Genomic DNA, 25,145 nt, shown 5'->3' with positions numbered 1-25,145 from the left:
ACAATCTAGTAGACTCGGATACCCTCACTCACTCTAGAGTCCGTGGATATCCCTTGGCTCTCTGCCTCTTCCACTTTTCTGTATTGTTTGATGCCCTCTCAGATGGAGAATCTGGCTTCTCCACCCCACAGTGACTGCTTTAGAGGACAGGGTCTCCAGCTTCCCTTTACCTCATACTCCCCACCCCTGTCCCCACCATTCAGGACAGGGTGGCAAAGAGTGGGCTGTGGTGTGATGCCCAAGGATTGGTGAGTGGTCGTTGGCGATGGTCTCCCACTGATGTTGCCTCAGAAAGGACCCTTCTCCCAGTCATATAACAGGTGCTCTTTGCATACCTGTGATGTGCTCACTGCTCCCGTGGGAGAGAAGAGATGTATAAAGTATAGGCGTACCTCTCAACAACTTAGGTCATGAGACTGTAGGCACCTATAAGTAAGGACCCCAAGACTCAGAGTTTAAGTGACCAGCCCAGAGTGCACAGCAAGTTAGTGTCAGATTCAGGACTCTGAGCCCTTCCACAGCCTCTCAGGGAGAGCACTGTGGGCTCTGTGCTGGGTGGCCTGGAGACTCCAGGTGAAGGGAGTCTGGAAGGATGGACAGACACGGCTAAGAAGAGAGAGGCCAGGGTGTTCAGGACAGAAGACTAAAAAGTGGAGCTGTTGCACCCCTAAGATATTACAGCTGTGCTTTCCGCTCTCCTTCATCCTGTGGGGAATCCCAGGCTTGGGTCACAGCGTAATAGCACAGGGTCATTGACTGAATTTTGTCCAGTGCTGCTTTGCATCCATGTATTATCTCACAGGGGCTTTCAGATGGCTCAGCAGTAAAGAATCCACCTGCCAATGCAAGAGATGCAGGTTTGATCCCTGAGCCAGGACAATCCCCAGGAGGAGGATATGGCAACCTACTTCAGTATCCTTGCCTGGAAAATTCCACAGACAGAGGAGCCTGGCGGGCTGTAGTGCAAAGGGTCACAATGAGTCAGACACGACTGAGCAACTGAGCGCACTTGCGTTATCTCACTGAGCCTCTGATTGTGCCAGAAGGTATAGAGGAGGTCTTCCTCTCAACCATGAAGGGAACTGAGGTCTTCTGACTCCAAATCCCAAGTCCTTTCCACTATCCATGCCACCTCCACATTTCTGTAGTTGGAGAACACAAGCTCTGCAATCAGATAGAAGGAGGTTAGAGGGGGGTTCTCACACCCTCCCTCTGTTTTGTCTCTACGGTCTTTTGATTTGCAGGCTGAGGCAATTACAGGTGAAGAACATGCCCTTTAGGAGGCAGGTGTATGCTAAGGGGTCAGTGACATAAGGGAGGCACAGTAACACCGGAGTTCCTCTAGTGCTTTTTTCAACCCACTTTCAAGTCTTTGATTTACATGTGAAAAAAGTGATGTGCCCCCAGAGTTACAGTGACTTGCCCAAGACTACACATTGAGTTAATAAATTGCAACACTGGGTTAGAACTCTGGTCTCTTGTTGCCAAAGAGAGCTTACCTTTTTCTTACACAATGCTGCTCTCCTACCGTAATGGGGGTGGGGTGCAATCCTGCCAGAGGAAGGCCTTGGGGATCGGATCAAAGCACCTTGGAGCTGCAGAGAGAGCCTTAGAGATCCTCTGGTCCCACCTCCACACTTGACAGATGAGAAGAGTGATGCCAGGGTGCTTAACTGACTTGTCCACAGCCAGATAGGTCTCTGCTCTCCACAGAGCAGTAATAAACCCAGCATCCTGACACTGAGGTCCCAGGTTGTTTTCACACTACCTTGCAAAACTGGATTCCAAATTGCCTTTTTTCTATGCAAACCTAAAGCCTCCATCCAAATCCCAACAGTTTACAGTTAAAACAAATGTTTAGTTTGGGCAGTTTTTTCCCAAATAGAATTTCATTCTCATTTTCTCTTTCTCTCTCAATTCTTACTAAGGGTGATATACTAGAAGTGGGGGCAGGGAGAGCTTCAGTAGATGACCTTGGTAGAAAAAAGGTAAAAATTTGATAGATTCTCTTAAAGCTAAGGAGGTCCTCAAAGCCAGGAAATAATTCAGAGGCCAGCCCCTAGCCTGTCCCAGCCAGCTTACCACTTGTCCCACCCCGCTCACAACAGGCCTTCAAAAGGCCCAGCCTTCCCTTGGCAGCTGCATTGGGTGAACACCAACGGAAATCCCTGGTATTTTTCTTTGCATGACCAACCATGGAGATGTAGGTCAGGCGTTGCTGGCCTGGCAGTTATAACAGCTCTCGATCTACCCCCTGCACCTGCAGCCACATGTGCTCAGCCCTGTGGGGATGGGAAAAGAACGTTCCCCTCCAAACAGGGGTCCAATCCTCAAGGGCCCAGGTAGATGGAGCTGGCTAGGACTTAGGAGGGTGCTGGGAGAGACCATCTGGATGTGGGGACTAGGAGGGTGTCCTTGTCTATTTCCCCGCTAATGTCTAATGCCTGCTGTGGTTAGTAGTAGCAGGGTTGGCAGTGCTCTGCTCAGGGCAGCTTGGCATCATCATCGCTGTTGGAGGAGACTGGGAAGGTCTTGTCTTCCCCCTGGGCTCAGTTGGGCCCCTAGGCCTGCACCCGAACCCCCACGCCTGTCTGGTGTTTACGGGATTGAAGCTACCACCCTTTGGGACTTAGCCTGTTTTCCTTTCTGCTCTCAGCTGTCTGGTCTCCATGGACCTTGCCTACAGGTTTATGCATGCCCGTCCCGCACAGTGCAGCCCCACGAGCCTCCTCTAGCTTGGCCTTTGTTCTCTTCAGCAGAGCTGCCAGTTCCGTGCCTGTCCAAGGGGTGAGCTTTCCTGGCCCCTCAGGCTCCATTGGTCCAGTCTAGCTGTGCCCATCCCGAGATTCAGTCTCTTCGCCTGCACTCTGGAGGGCAGGGCTATGGTTCCAAGCCAGGGAAAGGGCACCTGTGTGGCTGTTCTGAACTGGCCTCTAATTGACTGGCTGATTTCTTCCTGAGCTCTCTGCTGGAGACCTCATGTATCTCCTTTATAAAGATGTGGGACCAGGATCGGTACCAATTATCTTCAAGATAACTTACAGATGATATGCAAATAAACATTAAAAATTTTTAATAGTGTTTTTATTTTATGTTGGTTTTCATTTGTGGCAAATGATATTAGTTTTCTGTTTATATCAATAATAATATGTTGCCTTTTCATTCCAGTTTTTCATTTAGCAAATACGTACTGAGTGTCTGCCTATGCCAGCACCGTTCTAACTACAGGGAGATCTGCCTGCATGGAGTTTTTGCATTCAGAAGAGACAGGGAATGGTGGTTGGGATGGAAAGTGGCTAGGTAACACTTGGTATTTGTTTGTTTTAATAAAGAGTGATTGGGAAAGGCTTCTCTGAGAAAGAGCCATGCGAGCAGAGATCTGCGTGACCCGAGGGAGTAAACCATGTGACAGTCTGTGGTAAGAATATTCTAGACGGAGGGAACAGGTGCAGAAGCCCCAAGGTAAGAAGGGTGTGCTTGGCATGTTTGCGGAAGACCAGAGATGAGTGTGGCTAGAACAGAGTGCACAAAGGAAGGTGGTAGAAGACAGAGGTTTGTGTAAGCCGTGGTGAGACACAGTGGCTCTTCCTCTGAGTGAGATGGGAAGGATAGGCAGCGGAGTGTTTTAAGCAGACAGGTTTGGATCCTGCTGCTTTTAGAGGACTCTTTTGCTGGCTCCGGTGTGAAGGACCAGAGAGGGAAGAAACGGAGAAATCAGGAAGGATGTGGTTATAACAACACAGGCAGAAAATGATGTTGGCTCGGACGGTGGGGGTGGTAAGAAATGGTGAAATTCTGGATAAATTTTAAATATATATTCAGAGGAATTTGCTGACAGATCAGAGCTAGAGAGGACTTAAGGATGACTGCAAGGTGTTCCAGGCTTCCATACCTGGACAGATGAAACCACTGTCATTCAGTAAAAAGAGGAAAGATGCAGAAGGAACAAGCTGCTGCTGCTGCTGCTAAGTCACTTCAGTTGTGTCCGACTCTGTGTGACCCCATAGACGGCAGCCCACCAGGCTCCCCCGTCCCTGGGATTCTCCAGGCAAGAACACTGGAGTGGATTGCCATTTCCTCCTCCAGTGCATGAAAGTGAAAAGTGAAAGTGAAGTCGCTCAGTCGTGTCCGACTCTTATCGACCCCATAGACTGCAGCCTACCAGGCTCCTCCGTCCATGGGATTTTCCAGGCAAGAGTACTGGAGTGGGTTGCCATTGCCTTCTCCAAAGAACAAGCTGGGGAGTAGGTTAAGACTTTTCCATACATCTAAGTGTTTAAAAAGTGAGTCAAACTTGTGGACACAGCGGGGGAAGGAGAGGGTGGAACGAATGGAGAGAGCAGCATGGAAACAAATACACTACCATATGTAAATAGATAAGCAGTGGGAATTTGCTGTATGACTCAGGGAGCTCAAACCGGTGCTATGCGACCACTTAAAGGGGCGGGAGGGAGGTTCAAGACGGAGGGGACATGTATAGACCTATGGCCGATTCATGTTGATATATGGCAGAAACCAACACAATATTGTGAAGCAGTTATCTCCATTTAAAAAATTTTTTTAAAGAGTGAACTCTAATGAAAATAAAAATAAGAAGTAAGTCAATTAATTAATAGGAAAATGTTCATAATAATTATGACACATAAATAAAACTCAAACAGTGATGGCTGAAATTGTGTTTAGAGGGGGCCAGACATGTCTCTGCTTTCTTCCAGCCCTGAAATTCTACTTTGGTGATTTCAGGTATCTAAGTCTCCCATTCATGAAGAACGGGAACTTGAGACTCAGCCCATGTAATGGATACAAAAGGAAAGCCGGGAGAGAAATCCCTTGGGCCAGGCTTCTTTTGTTAATTTGGAAGGACCTGGAAGGTTCTTGTACACATCCTGGCCTCCCGGCGTTGCCTCATTCACTCACACTGAGCACTTTCTGCCTAGCAGGCCCTAGATATACATAGCATAGCTCTGATGCCCCTCCCCTCTCCTTATCAAAAAGCTATGCCCACCCCTACCTGGGTCTGGCTACTCCATGATCCTGCATGTGCCTGAAGGTCAGGTGAGCAAATGGCTTTGACAGCAGAAGTGGTTTTATCTCATTTTTCCTCCCACAGGGTTCCCATAGTTATCAAGCTGGGAAAAAAATCCTCAAAGGCCTTTTACCCTGCCTTTTGTAGATGAGAAACAGGGCCAGAGAAGCAAGCAACTCGCGTGGTCCATATCCAATCCCTTAGGAAATCCGTTCAGCTTTACTGTTAAGAAATAAATTCTGAATCTGACTGCTTCTCTCCAGCTTCCCTGGCACCATCCTGATTAAGCCACCCTCATGTTCTTCCCGGATGGCTGCATCAGGTCATCACCAATCCCTTACCCTGCAGATCTCTACCCAGCAACCAGAGGGCCTTTGTTAAAATCAAAATCAGATCATGTCTCTCCCCTGCTCAAAACCCTGCAGTGTTCACGCAGAGGACAGGCTCAAGGCTTTAAATGGCCGTCAAGGCCCTGCACATTCTGACCCTTGGCCACTACCAGACCCCACGCTGTCATTCTCCCCTCATTCACTCAGCTTCAGCCACACTGACGGCTTCCTTGTTCTTGGAGCGCCCCGGGTGTGTTCCTGCCTCGGGGCCTGGCCCTCGCTCTTCCCCTGCCTTTCCTCAGATCCTTGCAGTGCCTGTTTCCTCACTCCATTTAGGACTCTGATCAGATGTCGCCTCGTAAGGAAGCTTTCCCTGACCAGGGTTTTAATTCTGCCCTCTTCAGTGTTTCTTTTTAACCCCTTCTCTCATTTAGTTTTCTTTTCAGCACTAAACCACCATCTGACATTTGTTTATTTCCTGTCTCGTCCCATTAAATTATAAACTTATGTAGGTAGGAATTTTCTTCTAATTTAGTCGCTGTTTTATCTCTAGCATTTAACATGGTGCCTGGCATTTAGTGGGCTCTTAATAGATTTGTGAAACGAATGAGTGTCCAGAGCTAAGCAGTAATCCTCCTACAGCCCCACACGTCAACCCACAAAGGGGTCATGGTCTGTCTTGGACCTCAGCTAACAGCTCCACCAAAGCTACTAGGCATGACTTTTGTTTCCAAGATAATGACCAGATGGAGGGAGGAGGTCTCTTCAAGGACTGGCCTTGCAGGGCCTGGGTTAGGAGACAATAGGGAAGCAGAGCAGCCATCTGCATACTTCTCTTCTTGCCACCAAGAAACCCAGGGGGAGTACCAAGGACATGCCTCTGCCCTGACCTCAGAATGGTCTCTGATCCAAGGCTCAGTATCCTCAGCAAGTAGTGGGCATCGGGTGGGTGAGCGGGGAAGGAAGGAAGAGCTTAGTCACATCCTTCTGCGTCTGTCCTACTGCGCTGGCAGACAACGCGCCCTGGAGTCAGACACCCTCACTGGGTAACAAGATCTCAAAGTTTCCTCACCTCTCTGAGTCTTAGTTTCCTTTTTGGTAAAATGGGGACAACACCTACTTGGAAGATTTTGAGAATTCAAGTAGGGGCTAAGTCAGTATGAGCTGTGGGGGTTTTTTGTTGTTGTTATTTGTTTGTAGCTATAAGTAATGAGACTACAATATGAGAAGCACAAATGGGGCCATTCATTTTTAGCTATAAAAAAACAGCTAACAATTATTGAGCACTTTCCATGGACCTTTTAATCCTTGCCACTAAGGCTGTGATGGCAGTATTCTCACTTTGTAGACAGTACCCTGGGCTTGGAGAGATAAAGGATCTTGCCCCAGGTCCGGCAGTCACAGAGCTGGGGTTAGAACCCACACTGTTGGACTCTGGGAGTCAAGAGGCCTTGCGACGGGGGTGGGGGTCCCTTTGCCTCCTCAGGTCTCATTTTCCCACCTACTTAGAGTAGAGGTTGAACCTGCTGCTGGTGGTGGTCTTCTGCAGTTTGTTGGTGCTGTGGGCATTGACTATGAGCAGGAAACCTCCAGGTGGCCCCTCCCTCAGTATCATGGCTACAGAATCCTCCAGCTTTCCTGACACCCGTCTCAGGCGTCTTGCTATCGTGTGCCTTGAGGGGGCTGGTGGACTGCAATGAAGATGAAGTGGGGAGGCTGCAGCCTGAGGGAACCTTCAACACTGAGGTTTTGGTTACAAGGCTGTACATGAGGGGCTTCCCTGGTGGTTCAGACAGTAAAGAATCTGCCTGCAGTGTGGGAGACCTGGATTTGATCCCTGGCTTGGGAACATCCCCTGGAGAAGGGAATGGCTATCCACTCCAGTATTCTTGCCTGGAGAATCCCATGGGCAGAGGAGTCCACAGGGTCGCAAAGTGTCGGACACAACTGAGCAACTTTCACACGCTGTATGTGAGAGCATTCTTATGTGTTGGGGGGTAGGGAGGGGTTGCAGGGATTTGCTCTCGTCCCCAAATCCTCCAGAGCTGTTGCCTTCTGCTGTGGAATGCCAAACATTTCCGATCAGATAAAGGTGGCTGAAAATACCCGGACTTGTCTGGACTAGTTGGAGGCGGTGCTGGGGTGAGGAGGTTGAGGCCACTGGGGCAGAGCCTGGCAAGGTCTGGCCTTCTGAGGAGCTGGCCCTGGTCATAGATATGCTCAATGCCCTTTGCCCTGGAATCTGCAGGTTGGACGGCAAGGCTCAGCAGGCTTTGAAGTGGAGGCAACAAGTCCTTCTGCTCCAGAACGTTGCCTCACCTTCCACACTAAATGACTGGATCTTTCGAATACCCCTGAGAGAGAACACAGGTAGTCAGTTATTTGCCCATGTGTAAGTTACTTTCATCTTCCTCACTAATGAGAGTCCTTTGAGATGATCGCCTTCACTGTACAGACGAGGAAAGTCCCAGACTTTCCCAGCATCCCAGACAGCGGAATGGACTCACCCCCAAGCAAGCCAGTGACAGCACTGGGACACAAAACCCACACCTGCTGACACTCAGCCCATTGCGCTTCACAGCCTGTAGCATTGATCAGTGTCAGAGTAGGGCAGCCCTGGGCAGAAAGGAGGAGGAAGTGGCAGCTTTGGACCATGGAGTACTTAGAGGCACAGACCCCAGAAGGCAGCAGAGAATTAGGAAGGGGGTTGGCCCCAGAGATCAAACCTCTGTTCCTTATAGATTGCTACCCTAGTCCCTCCTGCCTGTTGTGTCAACACAGTGCAGAAGATGTCTTTTCCAGAACTTTCTCCTGACCTGGGGAGAACTTGGTTTCTGGGGAGCCCCAGGTACCCTGCCCAGTCAGTCACCTGGTATCTTGGGGCCTCCTAGTTTTTGCACACAATGAAGGTGGGGCTTAAGAGAGAGGGAACTGGCCTTCTTTCCTTCCCACCTGTCAGCCTACTTAGCAGCGCCTTCTCCGGGCCCAGCACTGGGCTCTCAGCCTAGGAGACAGAGCTCATGGTCAGAAATGAGCAGCTCAGCAAATGGGTGAGAGAGCCCAAGGAGACTTGGAGCAGGAGAGCAGAAGGCCTCCTTAAGGCCTGCACGTTGAGACCTAAGAGATAAGCAGGAGAGAGCTCAGCATAGGGACCAATGTGAGCAAAGATCCTGAGGCTGAACAGATAATGGTGTGTGAGGAGTAAGCAGCCTGGCCCCAGACAAAGCTGAAGAAACCCTGCAGACCATGGAGAAAGACCTAAGACTCAAGCTGAGCCTTGGTCTAATAATACGAACAGTAACAATTACTTAAATTATTGCAAATCTACTAGGTGTCACATATAGTTCTGAGTCCTTTACATGAATTACTGTTGAATTTTCACAATGTTCTTGTGAAATGAGTACATCTTTAATTCCCATATTATTGATGAGGTCCAAAGCTAAACATCTTAGTCTAATTGCAAGACTTATTGGGTCCCTGCGTGCTCTTTGCTGTAGGAGCCCACCTTGGTGGAGAAAAAGAAGATAACTAGTCACCATCCTTGGCCTCATCTAGATAGCACTGCTATTTTATAAATGAGGAAGCTGATACTCAGAGAGCAGCAGGACCTGGCTCAGGGCCTTAACCTTTTTCTGCTAGCCCGTGTTACCTTCTTGTTTAGCCCTTGGGAGAGTTGGAAGAGAGCAGCAGAGGAGAGAGAACCAGAACTCAGGCCAGCTAGGACAGGCGGTAGAGGGAAAGAGGCAAAAAGTTTTCCATTAGAGCCGATCAAAGGGAAATGTTTTCCAAAAGAGCTGCTCAAAAATGAAACGATCCACACAGGACGAAGGGAGCCCCTTCTCACAAGTGTGTATGTGGTGTTGTTGTTTAGTCACTAAGTCTCATGCGACTCCTGCGACCCCATGGACTGTAGCCCGCAGGCTCAGAGGAGTCCATGGGGTTTCTCAGGCAAGAATGCTGGAGTCGGTTGCCATTCCCTTCTCCAGGGCATCATCCTGACCCAGGGATGGAACCCGCGTCTCCTGCAGTGGCAGGCGGATTCTTTACTGCAAGTGTGTAAGCAGACGATGCCCTGTAGATAACTCCATGGTTCTGGACCATCTGGAGTGAAACAGACCTACTGTGTAATCAGGACGCTCTAGCTTTCCTTTTGTTTGTTTTTTTCCTTTCAGTTTTATTGAAATGTATTTGACATACAGCACTGTAAAAGTTTAAGGTTTATAGCATAAAGATTTGATTTCCATACATCATGAAGTGATGACCACAGTAAGTTTAGGGAGCATCTATCATCTCATAGAGGTACAAAATCAAGTAGAAAAAAATTTTTTTGCTTATGAGAACTCTTAGGATTTATTCTTTTAAAACCTTTTATATATAACATACAGCAGTGTTAATTATACTTATTTTGTACATTACATCCCTAGTATCAATTTATAACTGGAAGTTTCTACCTTTTAGCCACCTTCTTCCTTCCCGCTCCCCCCATCCCCCCAATCCCTGCCTCTGGTAACCACAAATCTGATCTCTTTTTCAAAAAATATTTATTTGGCTGCACTAGGGTACGCAGGATCTTTAGTTGTGGCATGTGGGATCTAATTCCCTGACTAGGGATTGAACCCCAGCCCCACCGTCCTCTACATTAGGAGCATGAAGTCTTGGCCACTGGACCACCAAGGAAGTCCCTGTTTGATTTCTTAAGTATAATTGACCTACAGCATTATGTTAGTTCCTGTTATACAGCATAGTGATTCCATAACTCTATACAATGCAAACTGATCACCACAATACGTGTAGTTAAGGGAAGTCACCATACAAAGATGTTACATAATTATTGACTATATTCCCCACACTGTACATTTCATTCTCATGAAGACTTATATATTTTGCAACTGAAAGTTTATGTCTCTTCATCTCTCTCACCTATTTCTTTTCTGTCCCTACCCATCTCCCTCTGTTAAACACCTGTTTGTTCTCTGTATCTATATTTCTCTGTGTGTTTGTTTGTTTGTTTGTTTGTTTTGGATTAGAGTCCACACATATAAGTGAAACCATACTGTATTTGTCTTTCTCTGTCTGACTTATTTCACTAAGCATAATACTCTCTAGGTCCCTCCTGTTGTCACAAATGGCAAGACTTCATCCTTTTTGAATGGCTAGTATTTGGTGTTGTGTATTTGTATCATATTTTCTTTATCCATTCATCTGTTGATGGGCACTTAGGTTGCTTCCGTATCTTTGCTGTTGCAAATAATGCTTCAGTGAACATAGAGGTGCCTTTATCTTTTCTAATTAGCATGTTTGTTTTCTTCACATAAATATACAGAGAGTGATATTGCTAGATTCTGTGGTGTGTGTGTGCACGTGCACATGCTCAATCATGTCCAACTCTTGTGACCCCATGGAATGTAGCCCACCAGGCTCCTCTGTCCATGGGATTTTACAGGTGGGAATACTGGAGTGGGTTGCCAAGATCCCTTCTCTCGGGAATCTTCCTGACCCAGAGATCGAACTTACATCCCCTGCATTAGCAGGCAGGCTGGATCATATAATAGTTCTATTTTTAATTTTCTAAGGAATCTCCATGCTGTTTCCATAATGGTTGCACCAACTCACATTCCCACCAATAGTACATGAGGATTCCCTTTTTTCCACATCCCCATCAATGATTGTTATTTGTTGTCCTTTTGATAACAGCCATTCTGACAGGTGTGAGATGTTAGCTGATTGTGGTTTTGATTTGTCTTTTCCTAATGGCTCAGATCATGAACTCCTTATTACCAAATTCAGACTTAAATTGAAGAAAGTAGGGAAAACCACTAGACCATTCAGGTATGACCTAAATCAAATCCCTTATGATTATACAGTTGAAGTGAGAAACAGATTTAAGGGCCTAGATCTGATAGATAGAGTGCCTGATGAACTGTGAATGGAGGTTCGTGACATTGTACAGGAGACAGGGATCAAGACCATCCCCATGGAAAAGAAATGCAAAAAAGCAAAATGGCTGTCTGAGGAGGCCTTACAGATAGCTGTGAAAAGAAGAGAAGTGAAAAGCAAAGGAGGAAAGGAAAGATATAAGCATCTGAATGCAGAGTTCCAAAGAATAGCAAGAAGAGATAAGAAGGGCTTCTTCAGCGATCAATGCAAAGAAATAGAGGAAAAGAACAGAATGGGAAAGACTAGAGATCTCTTCAAGAAAATTAGAGATACCAAGGGAACATTTCATGCAAAGATGGGCTCAATAAAGGACAGAAATGGTATGGACCTAACAGAAGCAGAAGATATTAAGAAGAGGTGGCAAGAATACACAGAAGAACTGTACAAAAAAGATCTTCATGACCCGGATAATCACGATGGTGTGATCACTCACCTGGAGCCAGACATCCTGGAATGTGAAGTCAAGTGGGCCTTAGGAAGCATCACTACGAACAAAGCTAGTGGAGGTGATGGAGTCCAGTTGAGCTATTTCAAATCCTGAAAGATGATGCTGTGAAAGTGCTGCACTCAATATGCCAGCACATTTGGAAAACTCAGCAGTGGCCACAGGACTGGAAAAGGTCAGTTTTCATTCCAATCCCAAAGAAAGGCAATGCCAAAGAATGCTCAAACTACCGCACAATTGCACTCATCTCACACGCTAGTAAAGTAATGCTCAAAATTCCCCAAGCCAGGCTTCAGCAATACGTGAACCGTGAACTTCCTGATGTTCAAGCTGGTTTTAGAAAAGGCAGAGGAACCAGAGATCAAATTGCCAATATCCACTGGATCATGGAAAAAGCGAAAGAGTTCTAGAAAAACATCTGTTTCTGCTTTATTGACTATGCCAAAGCCTTTGACTGTGTGGATCACAATAAACTGTGGAAAATTCTGAAAGGGATGGGAATACCAGACCACCTGATCTGCCTCTTGAGAAACCTATATGCAGGTCAGGAAGCAACAGTTAGAACTGGACATGGAACAACTGACTGGTTCCAAATAGGAAAAGGAGTACGTCAAGTCTGTATATTGTCACCCTGTTTATTTAACTTATATGCAGAGTACATCATGAGAAACGCTGGACTGGAAGAAACACAAGCTGGAATCAAGATTGCCGGGAGAAATATCAATAACCTCAGATATGCAGATGACACCATCCTTATGGCAGAAAGTGAAGAGGAACTCAAAAGCCTCTTGATGAAAGTGCAAGAGGAGAGTGAAAAAGTTGGCTTAAAGCTCAACATTCAGAAAACGAAGATCATGGCATCTGGTCCCATCACTTAGTGGGAAATAGATGGGGAAACAGTGGAAACAGTGTCAGACTTTATTTTTTTGGGCTCCAAAATCACTGCAGATGCTGACTGCAGCCATGAAATTAAAAGACGCTTACTCCTTGGAAGGAAAGTTATGCCCAACCTAGATAGCATATTCAAAAGCAGAGATGTTACTTTGCTGACTAAGGTCCGTCTAGTCCAGGCTATGGTTTTTCCTGTGGTCATGTATGGATGTGAGAGTTCGACTGTGAAGAAGGCTGAGTGCGGAAGAATTGATGCTTTTGAAGTGTGGTGTTGGAGAAGACTCTTGAGAGTCCCTTGGATTGCAAGGAGATCCAACCAGTCCATTCTGAAGGAGATCAGCCCTGGGATTTCTTTGGAAGGAATGATGCTAAGGCTGAAACTCCAATACTTTGGCCACCTCATGTGAAGAGTTGACTCATTGGAAAAGACTCTGATGCTGGGAGGGATTGGGGGCAGGAGGAGAAGCGGACGACAGAGGATGAGATGGCTGGATGGCATCACTGACTTGATGGACATGAATCTGAGTGAACTCTGGGAGTTGGTGCTGGACAGGGAGGCCTGGCATGCTGCAATTCATGGGGTCGCAAAGAGTCGGACACGACTGAGTGACTGAACTGAACTGAATTGAATGTTTCTTGATGTTGAGCATCTTTTCATGTACCTGTTGGCTCTCCGTATGTTTTCTTTGGAAAAATGTCTGTTCAGATCCTCTGCCCACTTTGTAATCTGGTTATTTGTTTTTTTGATGTTGCATTGTATGAATTCTTTGTATATGTTGGATATTAACCCATTATCGGCTATATCATTTGCAGATATCTTCTGCCTTTTAGCTTCTAAAAGGCACCTTCTGCCTTTTAGTAGGTCGCCTTTTAGCTTTGTTGATAGTTTCCTTCTCCATGCAAAAGCTTTTTAGTCTAATGTGGTCCCATTTGTTTATTTTTGCTTTTGTTTCTTTTGCCTCTGGAGATGTATCCAAAAAAATATCGTATTACAAATCAAAGAACATACTGCCTGGGTTTTCTTCTAGGAATTTTATGGGTTTGGGTATTACATTTAAGCCCTTAATTCATTTAAAATTTATCTTTGTGCATGGTGTGAGAGAATCATCCAGTTTGATTCTTTTGCATGTAGTTGTCCGTGTAAGTGTGGGTTCATTTCTGGTCTCTCTGTTCCATTGATCTCTGTGTCTGTTTTTTCTGCTGGTACCAAACTATTTTGATTACTGTAGCTTTGTAGTATAGTTTCAAATCAGAGAGCATGATACTTCCAGCTTTCGTTTTTTCTCAAGATTATTTTGGCTATTGGAGGTCTTTTGTATTTCCATACAAGTTTCACAATTATTTATTCTAATTCTGTGGAAAATGCCATTAATATTTTGATAGGGATTGTACTGTATCTATAGATTTGTACTCCATCTTTCTGAACCTCAACTGGGAAGTGAGGATGTTAGGGGTGAGCTTGAGCATCACATGGAAGGTTGGATGGGCATCTTTTAAGGTCACTCTTGAGTCTCTGATTCTGTTTCAAGGCTGAGCCTTGGTCCTTCTCACCCTGGACACTGGGAGAAGAATGAAAGGCTGTGGCCATCTACTCATGAAAGATACGGCATTCATACTGAAGCCTGCATCCCTGGAGCCCATGAGCCACAACTACTGAGCTTGTGTGCTACACAACCTGGAGCCTGTGCTTTGCAGCAAGAGAAGCCACTGCAGTAAGCCCTGTGCACCGCAGCTAGAGAAAGCCTGCACGCAGCAGTGAAGACCCGGAGCAACCAGAAATAAAATGACTAAGTAATAAATAAAAATACCTAGAAAAGAGTGGATAGGGAGTTAGTTACCAAGGATGAGATAAGGTTGAGATGAGGGGAGTTTTCAGATTTCCAGGGAATGAATGCATATGAGCAGGTAGCATCTGCCCAGGAGCCATTAAGCCTTTGGGCTCTGGAGCCAGACTGCCTGGATTCAGATCCCTGCTCTGTCATTTATGAACTGGATGGCCTTGGGAGGTCACTTGACCTCTCCGTGCCTGTTTCCTCATCTGTAACATGGTGAGTAATGATAGCACTTACTTCATGGGATTCTTATGAGGATTCAGTGAATTTACATACACAACAAAGCTCTTGGCACCACGCCTGGTGCTTGGTAAGTGCTCAGTAAATCTCAGCCATCACTCCCTGGGAAGGAGATCGAGAGCCCCTAAATGAGCGTCTGTGCCCCCGGTAAAGACTTTTCTGAATTACCTTTATCTGCCTCCAAGACTGGTACCCGGCTTCTGAGCTGAGGCGGTGGAGAGCTTGCGCTGCACTGCTGGGCCTGATAGCTTTCTCAATTCCCTAACGGAGGTGTTATCTCCTCCCGGCACAACCACTTCCTTTTCTGAGAAATGAGCACATCTGTCAGGCTTAGCTTCTTAGAACTAATGGAGGGGGGCAGGCGGGGGAGGAGAGGCTGGCAGCTGACAAGGGCAGACTTAAAGAAAGATTACCAAGAAGTTTGCTGTAAGGATGCCTCCAAATAGCCCCGACAGCCCAAATGGCTTGGGCTCCCCATTCCACCCTCTTCTACCATAACACCAAGGTCGCTTTGCTTTACCAAGTGCTTTCATCCCCTTTTCTCACCATCCTGCCTGTGAGGTCAAAGCAGGAGAAACTGAGGTTCAGAAGTAGAGAGGCCTGCTGTGCCACCCACCAACTGGGCTGACTCAGCTGAGGTGTCAGCCCAGCTCTCTAGCCACCCATCTCTTAGTCCCTGCCCCATGGAGCCACCTCTCTGAGTTGCCTACGTCCAGGCCTGTGGTCCCCAGGGTGGAGGAGAGAGGCTGTGTTCCTCTCATTTTGCTGAAGCCCACACACAACCCACCCCCCTGCCTCCCACCCCCTGGGAAACCCAAGGGAAGTGGATTCCAACCACAAACCTCACTTCTGCCGAGTCTCCGCCTGCAGCTCCCTGCTGAGAGAGTGATAAGGCCTCCTCCTTTGCCCCACTGCCCACTTACCTGCCATCTCTGTGAGATCTCCTAGCAAAGCCTCATTTGTCTATTCAGTTGGCATTTGTCAGCCTCTCCCTCAGGGAAACTGAGTCCAAGAGCAGAAAGTGACTCATGGCCTGCCTGTGCAGGGCTTTGATGAGGCCGGGTAAGGTACATTCTTGATGTTCTGGCACTTTCCCTGGGCCGCTAGGAGCCCCTTCCTCTTCTCCACCTACCTCTTTCCAGAAATAACCAAGCAGGAAGGAAGCAGTGGGCCTGGGCCCTCCAGAGTCACACTAGAGGAAGGAAGGGCCCGTCTGGCAGCGGTGCTTGTTCTCCGCTAAAGCCAGGACGGAAGGGTTTCACTTTCTCTCCTGGCCTTCGTCACATCCTTTTCCTGTGGCACCCAGTTCCCCTCAGCTGGCTTGGGGCCAGAACTCATTCATTCAGCTGGTGCTTCAGGCCACCTTCCTCCTCCTAGAGCGACCCAGGGCTATAGGCCTTGCCCCAGAATATGAACTGGTTCTTCAGTTACCCACTTGAGACAGGTCTCTCAGTATCTCTGAGCCTCGGCCTACCTGAGCTTAAGAGTGAGTACCTCCTTCAGCAATAGTCCATGCACCTGGCCTATGACGGGACCTTGAGAACAGTTGTCCTTTCGTAAGTGAGGAGAGCACTGGGTAGAGGCTAGGAGCAAAGGTACTGGAGCCAGATTTTGGTGCAGGCAACCCAGTCATGTCACCAGACCATTGTGTGACCTTGGGCAAGTCACACATTATCTGTGGGCCTCGGGTCTATCAGCTGTTTGGTGGGTTAACAGTAGAACCTACTGGCCCACAGAGCGTAGAGACGGTTTAATGAACCAATCCACAGAAAGGACCAAGGAGAGGGTCTTGCAAGATAAGTGCTCTGGAAATGTCAGCTGCTGCTGCCACCACTGAGGAGCCTAGTTCTCTGTGGGTGGAGACAGCAGGGACCCACGATGGCAAGATTGGACCTCAGAATGAGTAAGAGGCCAGAACTCAGACAAATCCCAGTCCTGCCACTTGCTGGACAGAGATTATGGAAGCCACCATCTTGACATCTGTAGAATGAGGCTCCAATAAAAATTTTCTGAGGGCTGACTGAACGGAGTCATTCATTTGTGCATTTGTTCATCTCAAATGGATTCATTTAGAATGGCACCTGCTGTGTTCTAGGTGCAGCACCAGCTTCTTCAGGTACAAGTGACAAAAACCACACACAGTCTAGTTGGGGAGACAGGACCAGAAACACTCAGGCGAACGTGACTGTGCATGCGCCAGGGAATACGGCCTCCTCGGAGTGAAGTGCTTCAGTTCAGTGCCTGGAGCAGGCAAAACATTCACGTGTGTGGTATAAAGGTCAGCTGCCATCATAGCAGAGTGTGTGTGTGTGTGTGTGTGTGTGTCGCGAGCTTCAGTGGTTGCGGCTCCCAGGCTCTAGAGCACAAGCTCAGTAGTTGCGGCACACGGGCTTAGTTGCTCCGCGCCATGTGGGATCTTCCCAGACCAGAGAGCGAACCCATATCCCCTGCACCACCAGGGATGTCCCAGATATTATACTGTTACTTAAAAAGTGAGGACACTATGGGCTCAAGAGGCAAAGTAACCTGCTCAAAGCCACGCCACTCGGGAGAAGCGTGGAGATGTGGGAGGTGAGAGGGAAGGGTGAGTAGTGGAGAACTGACTGGGTTCAAGCAGGAAGTGTGTTCTAGCCCCTGGCAGGGCAGGTGGTCCACTGGCACTTGGACTGCTGCTCAAGGACAATGCTGTGCCAGCCTTTCTCCCGACTCCTGCAGGATTGCAGGTGGCTGCAAGGTAACCTTCATCGTGCAGTTGACTTTGTCTGGGCAGAGATCTAGCTGAAGCCAGTCTGTGCCTGTCTGGATGAGCCCCTGGCTTCAGACATGTCAGTCTTGATCCCTGCCTATACCGAGTCCCCGGACTGACAGGCAAGACCACCATACAGAGGGCCTCAACCTGAAGATGCTGCTGCCTCTCCTTCTCACCTCAGGGTCTTGGCACTTGGTACTTCTGCTGGAACATGCTCTTTTTCACCCAAGAGTTTTTTTTTTTTTCTTTTCATTTGGCTTCACTGGGTCTTAGTTGTGGCACGTGGGATCTAGTTCCCCAAACAGGGATCAAACCTGGGCCCCCTGTGTCGGGACTGCAGACTTAGCCACTGGCCCACCGGGGAAGTCTCATCACCCAAGATTTTTGATCCTCCCTTGGCCACTGCCACCTAGTCATTCAGGACTCAGTTTAGACTCCCCACCCTCCCCCAGAGAGACCTCCTCTGACCATTCCACCTGCATCAGTCCACTGGTATTCTTCACCACCTTCCTAGGACTTACTCTCTTCAAAACCCCATCATATCTGAAATTGTCTTGCTTCTTATTCTCTTTGCTTCTCCCTAGGACTGTGTTTCTCAACCTTACTTTCTCCTCACCACTCCCTGCTAAGGAGTCTTTTTAGTTTTTAGACATGTTTATCTTAATTGCCCTGGCATAAGTTTGAATAACACAGCTGTGCTGTGTATCTCTTTCTGTACTATGTCCTCACCCCACCCCCATGGAGAATGCATGGACTAGAACATAAGCTCTGTGAGAGGAGGGACCTTATTTGTCCTGTTCAGTGCTGGGCCCAAGGCACGGTAGACAGCGAGTAGTTACAGTATGAACGAAGGTCCACAATCTCTGGGAGTACAAAGAAGATGTTCCTGCTGGAGTTGAAGGAAGGATAAGTAGGGAAGTCTTGGAAGACAGGACTCCAAAGTGGTCACATAAGCTGGGTAGGGTTGGCTGACTAAGGTGGAGGTGGGGAGGGTTACCAGTTAGAGGGCTCAGAGCTGGCCAAGGCTCAGGGGCCTGAAGCACTCTGGGCTGTGGGGCTGTGGCCATCCCACGCAGGTGGCCGGGACTGTTGGAGGCAGGACCTTGAAAGTGGTCCCAGCCTTACTTGTCCTGGGAACCCTGATTCTTGTCTAACCACTCTGAAGGGCCCCAGTGCTAGATGGTAGAGGCCGAGCTCTCCCACAAACTGGCTCTTTGAAACTGTAGAGTGGGTGAGTAGGTGGGCCTTGTTGACTGCGAGTCTCTAGCCTAGGAATCCATGGTTCTCCACCTGTCCCCAGTGGTCCTGAAAACCCCTACATGGATCCCATGGTAGCGCTCACAGCTACAAAGAGAAGCTTACCCCATTTTGCCCTGCCCCACACTGAGAATGCACATAGTCCCTTAGGCTGGGTCTCCTGAAAGCCTGTGGGACCTCCCTGCCGCCCACCTTACATCTGACCCCCTGTCTACCACGGCAGCTCTGGCTCAAACCAGTGGGAGCCACTGAGCAGCAGTGGGGGCTTATCTGCTTTTCCAGACCAGGGCAGCTCTGCAATCCTGTTTGTTTATCCAGAGCAGCCGCCTGCTGAGAAAATGGCTGTGTTTGTTTCCAAGTGTGTCGTGTGAACCATGGGCTAAATATACCCACGCCACTGCCTCCCCGGCACCCGCCCTGGAACAGCACGCCCCGCTTTGCTCCTGCTCTCTGTGAAAGCAATCCCCAGGATCCTCTCCCCCTCCCTAGGAGGAGCTTCTGAAATGGAGATGAAGATTGTCCAAGCGCGGGAATGCACGGGTGGGGGCTGGGCTGATCAGAGACTTGTCTCCGTGGCACCGACAGGAGAATGTTCCCTCCACCCTGGAATGACTGTTCCTGGACAGTGAGTGCTTTGTGCCCTTGCAGGGACGGGGCCTGTTTATTCCAGCTCAGCCCAGAGCCGAAAATTTCCTGTGGCTGCCAGCCCTCTACTTGAGGAAAGTTCCCATCGAGGGAGCCAGGCCTCTCCCACTTTGGCTGCAGCCCAGTGTCCCTGGTTTCTTGTGGGACATTTGGCCCCTTGGGATAATTTCTGGCCATGGCTCCCTCTCCCATGCTCCTCACAGCCCAGGACTCCCTCATCACAGATCAGTCTTTTTCATGACTGCACCTGGGGACTCCTTCACTTAGGACCAGAAAAATTTCAATTCCTGTAAGAATTTTCTGGTCCAACAAGAAACCTAGGAAGGCTAAGCAGGATGAAGGCCAAAGTGTAAGGACTCTGGCTGCTGCCACTGCCCTTCTCTTCCCAGGCCCAAGGCCCTCTCCACCCCAGCCCCCACATAGGGAATATTCCTGCTGTAGCAGCACCCCTTGTGGCTCAGCTGGTAAAGAATTCCCCTGCAATGCGGGAGACCTGGGTTGGGCAGATCCCCTGGAGAAGGGAAAGGCTACCCACTCCAGTATTCTGGCCTGCACAGTTCATGGGGTTGCAGAGAGCGACTTTCACATTCACAGCAGCACCCAGGTTGGGACCAGGCAGTCCTGGGCTTTGATCCTGGCTCTGCCCCCTGTTAACTGAGTGACCCCAGGCAAGGTCTTTCCGACTCTGTACCTCAGTTGTTTCATCTGTGATACGGGGCTCAGATCGCTACATCTGAGGATTCTGATGAAGGTGATGGGGATGACAGTATCTGGAACTTAGGAGGCATGTAAAACCTTTGTTCTCCTCATGTATTTAGTGATCACTGACTCTGTGCCAGACTCTGTTTTGGGTTCTGGGTATATAGAAACAGGACAGCCTCTATGCCTCATCAGGACATGACTACTGCAGGAGATCAGTCAAAACAAAGACCCAAAAGGGCAGGCTCTGCTTCCAGAAAGTGCTAAGAAGAAAAATAGACCAAGGTGAGGGAATAGGTAGCGAGAGATCAGGGTAGGGGGTACTATATTAGACAAGGTGGCCAGGGAAGGCATCCCTGAGGAGATCGCATTTGAACAGAGTTAGGAGTGAAATGAGGGAGCCTGGGGTCGAGTGCCCCAAGCCACAAGGGCAGCAGGTCCTGAGCCCAGCAGATGTTGCAGCAACAGCCCAGGCAATTAGAGTAGAATGTGCAGTGCGGAGGGGCTGGGGCCTACTGGACCTCATTGGCCTTGGTGAAGACTCGATTCCGTCTGTGATGGGGAGCCTTGGAGAGCTTGAGAGCATGGAGTGACGGCCTCAGTGGTGGGGTTTTCCCCACCTGCCTGCCTTCCCTTCCCAATGCCTTTTCCCCTTTCTAGAAGGACTCTGCTCTGGCTCACACATCACTGCTGCCTCCCTAATGGCTTAGTAAATATAGAGGATTCTTTGAGTCAAGTTGTCAGTTCAATGTGTATGACCCTCTGCTAGGTACCAGGGACATGAATGGACATGACCCTCATTCTAAGTGCAAGGAAAAGCTGTTGGTGTGCCACACCCTGACCTATGTTTTAAAAAATCTTGGCATGGAGTGAGGGGGTGTCGTCAAGACTACAAGTAGGGCCCAGCAGATATCATAGTGAGCAAACTGTCCAGGTGGGACGTGGAAGCCAACCAGAAATGGCAGGCATGGTCTGAGGGGGCCACCCCATGGCTCAGCCACTCTGGCCCAGGTAGAGCGTGGGCCCACAGTGTGAGTTCATGGTGGAGAAGCAAGACCACAGTCTCTGGAACCAGCCAGTGCTCTGTTCCCTCCCTGGGCAGTCGAAGCACACTGATCCTAGATGTCAGATGTTTAGATTCCGGTTCCTCCACAAAGCTGGGTGACCTGATCAAGTTCCTCTGCACTCAGAGGCCGGGCTTCCTGGTCTGCCAGTGGGGAGAGACAGCCCGCACTGCAGCATTGTTGAGAGGATTAAAGGACAAACGGGGTGCAAGGTGCCCTCATTAAAGGGTGCTCCAAGCTCCCCTCCGCCTCCCCCACAGATTGGTTCTGCCCTAGGCTGGGTCATTCAGCCCGCAGCCCCTCCTTTGTGGTATCATGTGCTTCCCTCCTGACTAGCTTCAGGGCAGAGGACTGTTGCTCACCTCCCCCTGGGCCCCGGGTCCTGCCCCCCTGGGGTGGGGGACAGGGCCTCATGGACCCCGTCCCAGTCCTGCACTGCTGTTGCCCTCTCTATTCCGCCCTGCTCTGCCCACCCATCAGCCTGCCCTGGTCAGAGGCTTCCTCCAGACCTGCCCTGCCCCAGAATCACTCTGAGAGTTTCCCGTCTCTTTTCACCCCCTTCCTCCCTTTCTCCCTCCTTTAGAGCAGTGGAAAGGCTGAGGCCTGGTAGTTCTGCACTGCCCTCAGGCTCAACTCCCGCTTCCTCCAGGCTTCCAGACCACAGGTGTTCCAGCTCTCACTCACCCCTTCAGGCTCATCTCCTCTCCTCTCCTCTCCTGCTCCAGCCCCTTGGCCTCCCTCAGTTCCCTGCCCATCTCTTTCCCGTCTCAGGTTCTGAGGGATCACTTCCTAGCTGGCTGACTTTGGACAGAACTCTTCTCCCACTTTGCACCTGTTTTCTCAGCAGTAAAATGGGTTGGTTATCCCCAGCTGAGGGTCAGGAGGAAGAGCCGCCCTTAACCCTTTATCTGGCCCAAAGCGGGCATGGACAGCAGCAGTTTTTCGGCTCAGCAAGGTCATCACACGCCAACCGCCCGCTTTGTCCCATCCAGATTCCTGTTTGAGAACTAACACAGTTCCCTTCTCTTCTGTCCCCCGGCAGGACACGTTTGTGGAACTCTATGGGAACAACGCAGCAGCCGAGAGCCGGAAGGGCCAGGAGCGCTTCAACCGCTGGTTCCTGACGGGCATGACTGTGGCTGGTGTGGTTCTGCTGGGCTCGCTCTTCAGTCGGAAATGACCAGACACTGACCACCAACTCACCGACACACCCCCGTCCTGCCCCTACCACATCTCTCCGTCCAGCCACCATTGCCACCAGGAGAACCACTCCATGGAGCCCACAGCCACCCACACATCACAGGGTTGGGCCTAGACCTGGTCCCCCGCAATTAGTTTTCTAGAATTCACATGCTTCTGTGAGAGCTGCCTTCCTCAATTCTCGTGGCATCAAAACCCACAAAATTCCCTAGAACCTGCCCCGGTGGAAGCTAACAGGTGTTGGGGGTTGTGACTGGGGGCTGGAGTGCCCCACCCGATTGGTGGGTCCCCTTCCGCATTTAGGGTCCCTGAGCATGCTTTCTTGCCAGGGAGCTGGAAAGTTTTCTGACCCTTTTCCCCAGAAAGAAAGACAATAGATTGCCTTCATTTTGATGTCTGTGGCCTCAGAATTGATCATTTCCTGTCTCCCCCCTCCTCCCGGCCCTGGGCGCGCCCCCCTCCCCTCCCCCCCCCCCCCCCCCCGGCGTCCATTCATCCCCACCCTCCAAGAGCCACTTAGGCCCACTTCTGACTAATTAGGGATTCAGGATGCTTGGGATAAAGAAATAAGGACCAGGACCCCCTCCCCCCGTCTGACCCAGCCAAAGTCCCTCCCCCCAGTCCCAGTGTCCTCTGGAGGTCTCTGGCTGGAGGCCGGCCTCACCCGAGATGGAGGGACTATAGCTGTAGGAAGCACCCCATGCCAGCGCTGGGGTGGCCTTGCAGTTTGGCACCACCCCAGTTCTTCCCCTTCCCTGGCTCCATGACCATGACTGAGGGACCAACTGGGCCTGAGATAGGTGCCGCAGAGCTGTTTATGGCCTCAGCTGCCTCACTTCCTGCAAGAAGATAAGCCTGTGGTGTCTTTGCCTTGGGCTGCTGCCCGTGGGTTTCAGGGGCCATGGTCCAGAGGTGAGGGGGAGCTACAGGGAGCAGCTGTGGGAGCCCTAGGGTCTTCCTACCTCAGGCAGGAAGGGCAGGAAGGAGAGCCTTGTGCGTGGGGTGGAGCTGGGACTGGCCAGAGGGGCCAGCCCTGCCTGGCCTGAACAATTTGTATCCCACCCCCATTCAGCCTGAGCAGCCAGCCGGGCTGCCAAGGTCAGGATGGCCTGGCCAGGAGCTCTTCTGACCTCCCTCTCTCCTCTGCTCCACACATGGCCTGTCTCATCCCTGGGGGTCCAGGCCTAGCCCCGGCCACCCCGGGCTCTCTGCTGTACATATTTGAAACTAGTTTTTATTCCTTGTGAAGATGATATACTATTTTTGTTAAGCGTGTCTGTATTTATGTGTGAGGAGGTGCTGGCTTGCAGTGCGTGTGCACGTGGAGAGCTGGTGCCCGGAGATCGAACAGCCTGGTGCTCCCTGCACCCCCATCCCACCCTACCCCACCCCCCGCCCTGGTCTGGGGAAGCCAGCCGGGGGTCCTGGCTCCTGAGAGGCACCTGTCCCTCCCCCAACCCCCACCCCACACTTTTTCCAGCTCTTTGAAATAGTCTGTGTGAAAGTGAAGGTGCAGTTCAGTAATAAAATGTGTTCTTCGTGAGCAAAGGACCTGGGCTCCTGTGTACTCCGGGAGGGGACGCTGGGCTGGCAGAAGAGGCGCAGGAGAGTCGGGTACCTGTGCTGACTCTGCTGCCCTAACCTTGGACAAGTCCCTTCTTCCTCACTCTGGTCCTAAATTTCTCCACCTGACCCTGGGTCTGCTTTGAGCCTCTGCTATGTGCTGGGCACTGACTGTGTGTGAACATGACAGACAGTCCCTGCCCTCAGAAGTTGGTATTCTAGGGGGAGGCACAGTCAAGTGCCCACTTGGCTCTGTGTAGGCACAGTCCTGAACGAAAGTGAAAGTGTTACTCAAACTTCATGGACTGTAACCCGCCAGGCTCCTTGTCCATGGAATTCTCCAGGCAAGAATACTAGAGTGGGTTGCCATTCTCTTCTCCAGAGGATCTTCCTGACCCAGGGATTGAACCTAGGTCTCCTGCATTGTAGGCAGATTCTCTACTGTCTCAGGCACCAGGCAATCCCAGCCCTAGGCACTGGGAATTCTGCAGAGAAGCCCTTTCCTTTATGGAGCTTCCATTCTGGTCAGGGAGACAGGGAGATGAATATAAGGACAGCTCTGTTGCAGGGCAAAGGTGGAAACAGAATGACTCTGAGGAAGCATGGCAAGACATGAAAGCCCTAGTGGAGAAGGAGATAAGGAGTCAGATAACATTTTAAAGATAATCCCACAAGATCAGCTGACGGATTGGAGAGAGCTCTAGAGAGAAAGAGGAACCATGGGTGATTCAAGGTTTTGAAATAATGATACCATTATAATCCCAAAGTGAAGCACCCATCTGAGGCCAAGAAGTTCATAGTGAGTGCTCTAACAGCATTTAATATGGAACCTTAGCTTGTCTGGGAGTCAGGGAGGGCTCCCTGGAGGAAATGATATCAGAACTAGAGCCTGAAGAGTCTGTAAGAGTTCTCCAAAAGAAGTGGCGAGGCAGGAAGAGTGGTCCTGCTGAAGAAGCAAATGCAAAGATGAGCAAGAATTTTCTTCAGGCTGAAGGAAAGTTGGCGTGTCTGGGGTCTCCTGGGTCAGTATGATGTTGGAGAGGTGAAATGGGGGTACTGGATTTGATCCTGAGGGCAGTGAGAGCCAGAGGAAGGTTGTTAGGGAGTGATATACCACTTAGACCCCAAAGCGCCCTCTGGCTGCTATGTGAAGAAGGCTCTGGAGGGAGAGCAGAGTGGAGAAGCCATGGCTCGGTTAATGCTCCAGTTTTGAGGGTGGTCAGCCAGGTGTGTATCCTGGGTCGCCATTCCTGGTCTTTGCTCAAGTA

At 49.7% G+C, this 25,145-nt stretch overlaps 1 protein-coding gene across 3 annotated transcripts in view; it reads left to right on the top strand.

The window, feature by feature from the left end:
• BCL2L1 (BCL2 like 1) overlaps window positions 1-23,862 on the top strand; it is a 53,479-nt gene extending 29,617 nt beyond the window's left edge. For all 3 annotated transcript variants that reach the window (XM_018057683.1, XM_018057682.1, XM_018057681.1), the window contains exon 3: window positions 22,157-23,862. In XM_018057683.1, coding sequence (XP_017913172.1) covers window positions 22,157-22,294 — 138 coding nt within the window. In that variant the 3' untranslated portion in view covers window positions 22,295-23,862. The remainder of the gene's footprint in view (window positions 1-22,156) is intronic.

The sequence above is a fragment of the Capra hircus genome, chromosome 13, assembly GCF_001704415.2.
Source record: "Capra hircus breed San Clemente chromosome 13, ASM170441v1, whole genome shotgun sequence".
NCBI lineage: Eukaryota > Metazoa > Chordata > Mammalia > Artiodactyla > Bovidae > Capra > Capra hircus.
This window is presented reverse-complemented; position numbering and strand designations above follow the sequence as displayed.